This window comes from Octopus bimaculoides, chromosome 5 (genome assembly GCF_046866305.1).
Source record: "Octopus bimaculoides isolate indiv1 chromosome 5, ASM4686630v1, whole genome shotgun sequence".
NCBI lineage: Eukaryota > Metazoa > Mollusca > Cephalopoda > Octopoda > Octopodidae > Octopus > Octopus bimaculoides.
The window spans coordinates 112,592,910-112,604,770 of record NC_142932.1 but is presented as its reverse complement, the minus strand read 5'-3'; the positions used below and the strand labels follow the sequence as shown (position 1 = coordinate 112,604,770).

Below are 11,861 nucleotides of genomic sequence, written 5' to 3'. Positions count from 1 at the left end.
TATATATATATATATATATAACTTTGAAACAAGTTGTTTTTCTCTTTATACAAATATATATACACACATATATATATATACATATATTCACATATATGCATATACACACAAACATATATATATATATATATATATATATATATATATATATATACACACACATATATATACACGTGTATGTATATATTATACATACGCACATATATATACATACATATACATACATGTATATGTACATACATATACGTATGTATGTGCATGCATGTCTATGTATGTTTATCTATTTTATTTATTTATACGTGTATGCATATATTATACACAAACACACACATATATATACATATGTATGTATATATATGTACACAAACACACACACATATATATACATACATATACGTATGTATGTATGTATGTATGTATGTAAGTGCATGCATGTCTATGTATATGTTTATATATTTTATTTATTTACTTATAGACATTCACTTTTTATCCTCTTTACTACTATGTTGTCCTTTTTCCTCTCCCTATTTTCTCTCCACCACCTTTCTGTCTTCTCTAAATACTTTTATTTACATCACAGTTTGTCTGACTTTCAGATATTAGATCTTTGTAACAATATGCAATAAACTGCTACCCTGTTGATCCATTGTGGTTAGACATCCAAACACATCAGGATTATCCACTGCGGAGTTCAAATGATGAAATGTATATAGGAGCTAAATATTTATATTAGTGTTTGTCTTAAATTTCATCATCATCATTTAATATTCGCTTTCCATGCTGGCATGTGTTGGTGACAGCAGTCAGGCAGCTGGAGAGCTGTCCAGACTTCAATTGTCTGTTTGACATGGTTTCTAAGGCTGGATGCCCTTCCTAATGCCAACCACTTTACAGAGTATGTTGGGTGCTTTTTACATGCCACAGGCACAACTGCACTTACACGGCACTAGCACAAGTGCATTTTTCGTGGCACCAGCTCCCGCAAGACAAACACCTCTCACCTGGGAGAGGCAGTGGGGGGGGGGGGGGCATGGCAATAAACAAGAACCTTTTCACAAATCTATGTGTCATCTTTGCGCAAGTGTCATTCCATTATATATACATAAATAAATATATATAAATACATATATATATATATATATATATATATATATATATATATATTATCAAATAGACTGCAAAGAGGTTAGTGAAGGTCTACATTGGTAAGATTTATATTATGTAGTAAAATCGATGAAAAGAATACAGTGATCTTGCCATGAGGAATGGAAAATCCAATGTTTCAGACAAAGTGTCCTTCCTCAGAGTAAAGTTGAGAGGACAGAAATAAATGAGAGACAGCAAAGTTGTGCTTCTTCTAAGTTATAAGAACACCATCTCACAGAGTAAACAAGATTATAATAGATCAGAATAAGTGACAAAAGAATATCCAAAGTCTTCATGTACAGCCAGCTTGAGAGTGGGCACAGATGTAAATCAACAATGGCTCAGATATAAGTACAAGCTGAAGAGTAACCTCTCAGCAGTCAACACAGGTCACAACACCAATGAGCAAACAACCTTGGAACAAACAAAATGGAGATTATCATGTCTAAATGGAATAAGAGACAGTGCTTCAACCAGCATTAACAAGCTAAGGGGTGTGAAGCAAAGGAGAAAAGTGGCTGCAATTATATCACTTTCACTGACCTATAGGCCTCATACTTGTAACATCTGCAAGCTTCTTCTCAAATTATTGGCAGGACTCAAATAACACATTTGACAAAGAAAGTGTAGGTTGTTGGATCCTCATACATCGGAAGTGATAACAGAGTCCATCATATATATATATATATATATATATATATATATACATATACATATATGAGGACTGGTGAAACCGGATGGCAACACCAGGCTCCAAACACCAGGTGCCAAATTAGATTGGAGCTTGGTGTTGCCATTCGGTTTCACCAGTCCTCAGTCAAATCGTCCAACCCATGCTAGCATGGAAAGCGGACGTTAAACGATGATGATGATGATGATGATGATGATATATAAAAACACAGGATGTGTGTCCGTTTGTATGTTTGCCATGTTGTTAAAACTTGAGATCTACCCAACCGATTTTAATGAAATGTTACACATGCATTACATAGGGTCCATGGAGAGTTATGGGCCAAACAAATTTTCAACTTCTTGCCTAATGTGAGCCCAGGGACAGATAAACCCCCATTTTTATATATAATAAATAAATATATATATAAATATATATATATATATATATATATATATATATATATATATATATATATATATATATATATATATATATATATATATATATATATATATATATATATATATATATATATATATATATATATCGCAGGAGTGGCTATGTGGTAAGTAGCTTGCTTACCAACCACATGGTTCCGGGTTCAGTCCCACTGTGCGGCACCTTGGGCCAGTGTCTTCTACTATTGCCTCGGGCCGACCAAAGCCTTGTGAGTGGATTTGGTAGACGGAAACTGAAAGAAGCCCGTCATGTGTGTATATATATATATATATATATATATATATATATATATATATATATATGCATGTGTGTGTATATGTTTGTGTGTGTCCGTCCCCCAACATCGCTTGACAACCGATGCTGGTGTGTTTACTTCCCCGTAACTTATAGAGACCAATAGAATAAGTCCTAGGGTCGATTTGCTTGACTAAAGGCAGTCCTCCAAAATGACTGAAACAAGTTTTAAGAGTAAAGAGTATATATTTATATATATATATATATTTATATATACAGAATGAAATTTAAAAAATCCAAGGCTGTGAAAGATTTTCAAAACCTTTATAAAGAGAAGGTCTTACAGCTGTTTCTGGGATATTTTATATATCCCTTCATCAGAGACAGTGCGAGAAAATGGTTAAGCAATAGTTTTTACAGAGAAGAAAAAAAAACTCTGTTTTCCATATCTTCTCTGTAATAACTATTGCTTAACCATTTTCTCGCACCGTCTCTGATGAAGATATATATAAAATATCCCGGAAACAGCTGTAAGACCTTCTCTTTAAAAATTTACTGAAATCTTTCACAGCCTTCTGTTAATTTTTTTATATATATGCATGCTAATATATGACCTACGTTGGACTCCTCATTCGCATAATCACCGAACATGGAGCTTAACTATAGTCTGTCCATAGCACTTACTCAGCATTACCTGACACCTTTGGGTCTTCTTGACACCATTACCTCTCATAACCTATATATATATATATATATATATATATATATATATATATATATATATATATATAATATATATATATATATATATGAGGGAACCCGTGGAAGAGGTAGGCCCAGGAAGACCTGGGCTGAGGTGGTGAGGCAAGACCTTCGTACATTGGGCCTCACCGAGGTGATGACTACTGACCGAGACCTTTGGAAATGTGCTGTGCGTGAGAAGACCCGGCAAGCCAAGTGAGATCGTTGCCAGTGCCCCTGGACTGGCTCTTGTGCAGGTGGCACATGAGATGCACCATTTTGAGTGTGGCCGTTGCCAGTACCGCCTGATTGGCTCCCGTAGGATTTTCGAGTGAGATCGTTGCCAGTGCCCCTGGACTGGCTTGTGCGGGTGGCACATAAAAGACACCATTTCGAGCGTGGCCGTTTTCGTGCGGGTGACACGTAAAAGCACCCACTACACTCTCTGAGTGGTTGGCGTTAGGAAGGGCATCCAGCTGTAGAAACTCTGCCAAATTAGATTGGAGCCTGGTGTTGCCATCCGGTTTCACCAGTCCTCAGTCAAATCGTCCAACCCATGCTAGCATGGAAAGCGGACGTTAAACGATGATGATGATGATATATATATATATATATATATATAAATATATAATATAAATATATCTACACATATTACTCTTTTACTTGTTTCAGTCATTTGACTGTGGCCATGCTGGAGCACCGCCTTTAGTCGAGCAAATCGAACCCAGGACTTATTCTTTGTAAGCCTAGTATTTATTCTATTGGTCTCTTTTCCCGAACCACTAAGTTACAGGGACGTAAACACAACAGCATCGGTTGTCAAGTGATGTTGGGGGGACAAACCCAGACACACAAACATATACACACACACACATACATACATATATATACATATATACGATGGGCTTCTTTCAGTTTCCGTCTACTAAATCCATTCACAAAGCTTTGGTTGGCCCAAGGCTATAATTGAAAGACACTTGCCCAAGGTGCCACGCAGTGGGACTGAACCCAGGATTATGCCTATGCCTATATATATATGCCTATGCCTATCATCATCATCATCATCATCGTTTAACGTCCGCTTTCCATGCTAGCATGGGTTGGACGATTTTTTTTTTTGTTTGCCTATATATATATATATACACTCCTATGCCTATATATATATACACATATAAAATATATATACATATAATATAAATATATATATATACATATAAATATATATATATATATAATATAAATATATATACATATAATATAATATAATATAAATATATAATATAATATAAATATATATACATATAATATAATATAAATATATATACATATAATATAATATAAATATATATACATATAATATAATATAAATATATATACATATAATATAATATAAATATATATACATATAATATAAATATATATACATATAATATAAATATATATATATATAATATAAATATATATATATATAATATAAATATATATATATATAATATATATATATATATATATATAATATAAATATATATATATATAATATATATATATATATATATATATATAATATAAATATATATATATATATATTTTATTTAGCCAGAGGGGAAGCAGATAAGGAAAGATTTGCCAATGTTCTGCGCCGTGAGGACCAAAGACTCGAGGTATTTCGGGTTACAAGACAGTGTAGGAGAGAGAATAGTGATGTTGTAGGAGAGAAATGTGTTCGCATGGATGATGGTACGCTTGCATTAAATGAGGATGCAAAGAAAGAGGTCTGGAGATGCCACTACGATAGATTGCTTAATAAAGAGAATGAATGGGAGAAAGAGAGCCTGCCTTATGTCGACCCAATAGAGGGACCAGCTATCCGAGTTGATAGTACCAGGGTAGATAAAGCAATTAAGAGTATGAAGACCGGGAAAGCCCCCGGCCCATCAGGAATCACTGCAGAGATGCTCAAAATATCTGGCAGTGTTGGCTATAGCCTAGTCACCCGTATTACGAACCAGGTGATACACGAAGGAGTCATACCCTATGACTGGTGTAGCAGCATCATAGTCAACTGCTACAAAGGTAGAGGGGACGCTTTAGATACAAATAATTACAGAGGCATCAAGCTGTTAGATCAGGTTATGAAAGTTACAGAGAGGGTCATAGCCCAACTAATTAGGGAGCGAATCAATTTAGATGAGATGCAGTTTGGGTTCGTGCCAGGTAAAAGCACTACTGATGCCTTATTTCTAGTGAGACAGTTGCAAGAGAAATACCTAGCCAAGGATAAACCTCTGTACCTGGCTTTCGTTGACATGGAGAAAGCCTTTGACAGGGTCCCCCGATCCCTTATCTGGTGGTCAATGAGGAAACTTGGGATAGAAGAATGGCTAGTGAGAGCTGTGCGAGCCATGTACAGAGATGCGGCCAGTAAGGTGAGGGTTGGAAATGAGTACAGCAATGAATTCCGGGTAGAGGTAGGGGTCCACCAAGGTTCCGTCCTCATCCCCCTATTATTTACCATAGTCCTCCAGGCAATCACAGAGGAGTTCAAGACAGGTTGCCCCTGGGAGCTCCTCTATGCTGATGACCTTGCCCTAATTGCGGAGTCACTATCAGAACTAGAGGAGAAGTTTCAGGTGTGGAAGCAAGGTCTAGAATTGAAGGGCCTTAGAGTCAACCTAGCTAAAACCAAAATCCTAATAAGTAGGAAGGTAGATAAAACACAAACCCCTTCAGGTAGATGGCCCTGCTCAGTATGTAGAAAAGGAGTAGGTAGTAACTCTATAAGATGTACCCGGTGCAAGCTATGGACACATAAGAGGTGCAGCAACATCAAAGGCAGGTTAACTAGCAAGTTAGTTTTTGTTTGTGGCAGATGTTCAGGTGCAATAAAGACTGCAAACAAACAGGAAACAACTTCTATCTCATTCCAGGGTGAAAAACTAGAGGTAGTCGATAGCGTCCGCTATCTGGGCGACCAAGTTAGTAGTGGGGGTGGGTGCGCTGAAAGTGTAGCTGCTAGAATAAGAATAGCCTGGGCAAAGTTTAGAGAGCTCTTACCCCTGCTGGCGACAAAGGGACTCTCACTCAGAGTAAAAGGCAGACTGTATGACGCATGCGTACGAACAACCATGCTACATGGCAGTGAAACATGGGCTGTAACTGCTGAGGACATACGTAAGCTCGCAAGGAATGAAGCCAGTATGCTCCGTTGGATGTGTAATGTCAATGTGAATACCCGTCAGAGTGTAAGTATCTTGAGAGAAAAGCTGAACATTAGAAGCATCAGTTGTGGCGTGCAAGAGAGACGATTGCGCTGGTATGGACATGTGGTGAGAATGGAGGAGGATAGCTGCGTGAAAAAGTGCCACACCCTAACAGTTGAGGGAACCCGTGGAAGAGGTAGGCCCAGGAAGACCTGGGCTGAGGTGGTGAGGCAAGACCTTCGTACATTGGGCCTCACCGAGGCGATGACTACGGACCGAGACCTTTGGAAATGGGCTGTGCGTGAGAAGACCCGGCAAGCCAAGTAAGATCGTTGCCAGTGCCCCTGGACTGGTTCTTGTGCGGGTGGCACATGAGATGCACCATTTTGAGCGTGGCCGTTGCCAGTACCGCCTGACTGGCTCCTGTAGGATTTTCGAGCGAGATCGTTGCCAGTGCCCCTGGACTGGCTTGTGCGGGTGGCACATAAAAGACACCATTTCGAGCGTGGCCGTTTTCGTGCGGGTGACACGTAAAAGCACCCACTACACTCTCTGAGTGGTTGGCGTTAGGAAGGGCATCCAGCTGTAGAAACTCTGCCAAATCAGACTGGAGCCTGGTGTTGCCATCCGGTTTCACCAGTCCTCAGTCAAATCGTCCAACCCATGCTAGCATGGAAAGCGGACGTTAAACGATGATGATGATGATGATGATGATGATATATATATATAATATATATATATACATATATATATATAATATATATATATACATATTATATAAATATATATATATATACATATAAATATATATATATATATATATATATATATATATATATATATATAATATATATATATACATATTATATAAATATATATATATATACATATAAATATATATATATATGCATATAATATAAATATATGCATATAATATAAATATATGCATATAATATGAATATATATATAATATATGCACACACACACACATATATATACATTTATATATACACACACACACATACATAAATATACATTTATATATACACACACATATCAACCCAGCACTCTACTTCCCTCCTTCTTCACTAGGCCTATGCAAGAGACTGTATTGATCAACCCTGGTCAATCTACCTGTGTCCACCTTCTATCCTCCACCCACACCCAAATTACTTCAGTCCTGATCTTAGCAGACATATCTCTCACCTCACCACCTGTGAAGCTTGCTTGCTCACTGTTATCCTCCACAGCCCTCACCTCTTTTCTTCTCACTGTCCCCTCCCAACATCTCCCCTGCCTCAATACACTCTCATCTCTCCCTCTCTCGCTTACCCTCTATGGTCCCAACATCTCTCTTACCTTCAATGACTCTCTCTAGATCCTCACCATCCTAATTTTTCTTTTGCCCTTTCATTGACCCCACCAAACCTATCAACATAATCCATTGCACCAATCCTTACCACTTTGTCCCTTCCTTTCTCAGTAACCACTTACCTCCCTCACCTATGTACCTGCCATACGCCCTTCCCCTGTACCTGCCATACTCTCTTCCCCTGTACCTGCCATACTCTCTTCCCCAGTAATGGCTACTGTTACTCTCACCACAACCATACTCTCTCAACAATAAATCTGTTCCTCTCATCATCTTCCGTGAAATCCTTACGGAACCCTTCTCTGCTATTCTCTTGCAATTATGAGGGTCCCATTACATTACGCCCGTTAATTTTGCAGCTTGCAAGGTGACCTCACAAGTAATGGTGCAATAAGAAAAACACCCAGTACTCTCTGTAAAGTGGTTGGTGTTAGGAAAGGTATCCAGTTGTAGAAACAACGCCAAAACAAACGCTGGAGTACAACGTGTTCTGAATTGTCAGTTCCTGTAAAACCATCCAAACCATGCTAGTATGGAGAGCAAAGATTAAATAATAGTCATTTATGTGTGTGTGTGTGTGTGTGTGTGTGTGTGTGTGTATATATATATATATATACACACACACAAATATGTATACGTCTGTACCCACACATATACATACTCACCTACATACGTGAATTTACATCGATATCTACATATATACATGCATATGTATATTCACACACACATACACATATATATATATATATATATATATACATACATACATCAACAAAAATACTTACATATATTAATGATTTCAAACTTTTGGCACATGAATAGGTATATGTACACATGCATAATAATAGAATAATATAAAACACACACACACAAATATATATAATTTCTGATTATTTAACGCTGCATTTCTCAGGAAAGAATTATAAAAATAAAAGTAGTTCAAATCGAATCAAGGTTACAATGACATAAGTAAAACGATAGAAAATTTTGAGTCATTGATACCGCCCTTGAAATTCAAACAGGTTTAGTTATTTTAATTGAAATATTTATTCAGGTTTTTTTGTGGGGTGGGGTATGTTATTAAAGCTACTAAAATGGCCGAAATGTTTGAGTTTTCTGTTAAAATAAACAACCAATGCGCATTTATATAGTTAACCACGCAGCTAGTATGGACCAAACATGTAGTTGACTTTGTATTGACATGGTAAACGAATATTTGAAGCAACGTTGAGGGATCAAATACAAATTTATTCCGACATTCTTTGGACCTGTTTTAATCATTTCCGGCATAAAATAACCCATCTAAGACATAAAAGAGAATATTTACATAGCGCAAATATTATTTTTTTTGCCTCTTTGTTATTTCTAACCTAAATATTTAGGAAATTAAATATTAAATACTGCCAGTATAACATCTGTAATTCGGAAGGAGGGAATTTTCAGCTAACACGGTCGTCATGGAGGTTGATATAAGACATCAGTTTAGAATAAATATTACTAACAGCTGCACACTTTGTGTTTCTAATTCTTGTTCTTTTAGCTTTAAAAATCAAAGCTTAGCAAAGGTTACCGAGTTTTAACATTTCCCGAAACCTCAGAAGTAAACAGACAGGTTCCTTCCTTCGATCTTATCTCTCTGCAACTGTCATATTTTTGTTTTAAATGTTTATATTTACTTCGATCAACGAAGCTAAGGTTTATTATATTGAATTAAATTAGTAGTCGTCGATAATTTTACGTTCATAACAAAAACAACTGCAGTTTATTATACAAAATCCTGATCACTAAAGGATTATTTATATTTCTTTAAAGCGATTAGAAGAAAATACGGAAAAATAAATGTAAATATGTCTCTGAGAAGATTAATTAAAATCCCTGGAAATTCCCCCATCTTAGACGTCGAAAATATACTAAATTGTCATTAGTTAGTTAAAATAACAACATACTAAGATATTCCTTGTGAAAAATGCAACTGAATGATTTGGGAAACATTTTTCTTGCAATTATTTCCTCATCGCATTGCAAATAAAATGTTTCTAATTTACAAAGATATTTGTATTTTCTTTTCTTTTTGTTTTTGCTCTTCAAGTAAAGGTGTTTTTTTCTTCTTTTGTTTCCAGATCTAATAAAAATGAGCTAAGGGATAAAAAAGACAATACAACACATTTGTGTTTTTTTTTTAATTACCTTGTTGCTTTCCTTCCTTTTGTTAGCCACGGGCTTCTCTTTTGGGTCTTTCTTCATGCTTGAATCATTTCCCCCTTTGTTATTGTGTGGTGCTACTGAGGTTTGCTGGTCTGGCATTTGACAGACATGAACGTTGTTAGCCAGACAAGAGAGAGAGAGAAACAGAGAGATGTGTAGATAGAGACAGAGTGAGTCAGAGTGAGAGAGAGCGAAAGATAGGGAAAGGGAAAGAGAAAGAGAGAGAGTTGCGTGGGATCGTACCTACGAGCAGAGCAAGTTATTGCGAGATTGTCAACAAAACAGATGGTTTAAGTAGTAAATCATGCCAAATATTAGTCAGAAATATACATACATGCATATATATGTATGAATGTATATATTTCAAAACGAAATGCAATCAGCTGTTTACAGTTTGAAGTGTCTACTTATTAACTGCAAGGAAGGGTTCATATTAAAGGCATTTCATAAGACTCCTGAATATTAGCATATGTATGAATAAATACACATGCAAAAGCGACTCTTTATTGCCACAACAATGAATTGAAATTAACACCACTCTCAATTATAGATTTGATAGTTATTATTATATATGTGTGTGTGTTTGTATGTATGTAACAAAGAAAACTAATCGATATATATATATTAAAAAAAAAGACTTTCCTTTCGCCTAAACGGAAAAAAGACACCAAACTATATTAATAGATATTTCTAATATTCTACCCGGCCTTGTTCACATAATGGTGTTTCCATTTTCTGGTTTTCACCCAGGAAACATTTTTTTTATGACTGTCGTAGTGAAAGTTGAAATAATGTAAATAAAGCCAGAAAAGAGTGAAATATGCTTCCCCTGTTCAGAAGTAGGTAAGTTCAGTGTATACAGGAGAGATCGATTTTATTCTTATGTTCAGAAATAAGCAGTTCAGCGTATACAGGGGAGATCGATCTTATGTCAAACCGAAGTTAAATTTGACGAGGGATGATTGAACCACCATTTTAATGTTTTTAAACGGGATATATGGTTTATTCCACATAATAAATATGCATTTATAAAATTTATAGTATGCTTAAAACTTTCATTTGAGACAAAAAAACGAAATGTTTCTTTCTTCTTTTGGTAATTCTGTCGTCAATATATAATCTTTAATATGTGTGATTAAAAGCGTCTCTATATTGCATTTTGCCAATAAAAAAAATCTAAGCTTCTTTGTCGTCCATTCAGTCATAGATATCGTCCAAAGATTTTTGTATTTCTATTTGTCTTCCTCTATACTGAACAGTTTCTCTGAAGAAGAATGAGCCAAACGCAACTTAGTAGCGATATATATAACCCTGCAGTTCTTTCTTTCTCTTTCACTCTTTCTGTAATACAATTGATTTATGTAAACAGAAATCTGTCGCAAAACTAACTTGATTCTATAGATATGGTTTATATTTTAAGCAAAAGAAGTACTGCAATGATGTATAAATACATAATGCTGTTTCTTCATAAATAGAAAAAGGTTGAGTCTTTCTCCCCTTAAAATAAACAAATGGAATTTTTTTCCACAAAAATTTTGAAATTAAAGAATCGTCGTCCAAGGTGTATTTTGTTTACAAAAGTATGAATCAAGATTGATATGCTTCCATGAACTCAAATTATTTGACATGGTGTAGGTTCCAGTTTTTCCTTCACAAACGGATTAACATCTATTTGGCCATGTCATAAATGAGCAAGTCTGTGAAACAATCCTGAACCACACTGAACCCACAAAGACTTTCTCACAACGGATATGAAAATAAGCTGAGATTGTATGGCCATGTGTCATATAAGAAGATCCAATGGTTTTGCAGAGGCCTGTTCTTAAAAAAA

General features: G+C 35.8%; 1 protein-coding gene across 2 annotated transcripts in view; it reads right to left on the bottom strand.

Moving 5' to 3' along the window:
- Positions 1 to 11,861, bottom strand: part of LOC106868497 (E3 ubiquitin-protein ligase MARCHF8) — a 72,128-nt gene extending 60,267 nt beyond the window's left edge. Inside the window, exon 1 of one of the 2 annotated variants that reach the window (XM_014913804.3) lies at positions 10,013 to 11,861. In XM_014913804.3, coding sequence (XP_014769290.1) covers positions 10,013 to 10,129 — 117 coding nt within the window. In that variant the 5' untranslated portion in view covers positions 10,130 to 11,861. The remainder of the gene's footprint in view (positions 1 to 10,012) is intronic. The other variant, XM_052968158.2, reaches the window with a different exon arrangement.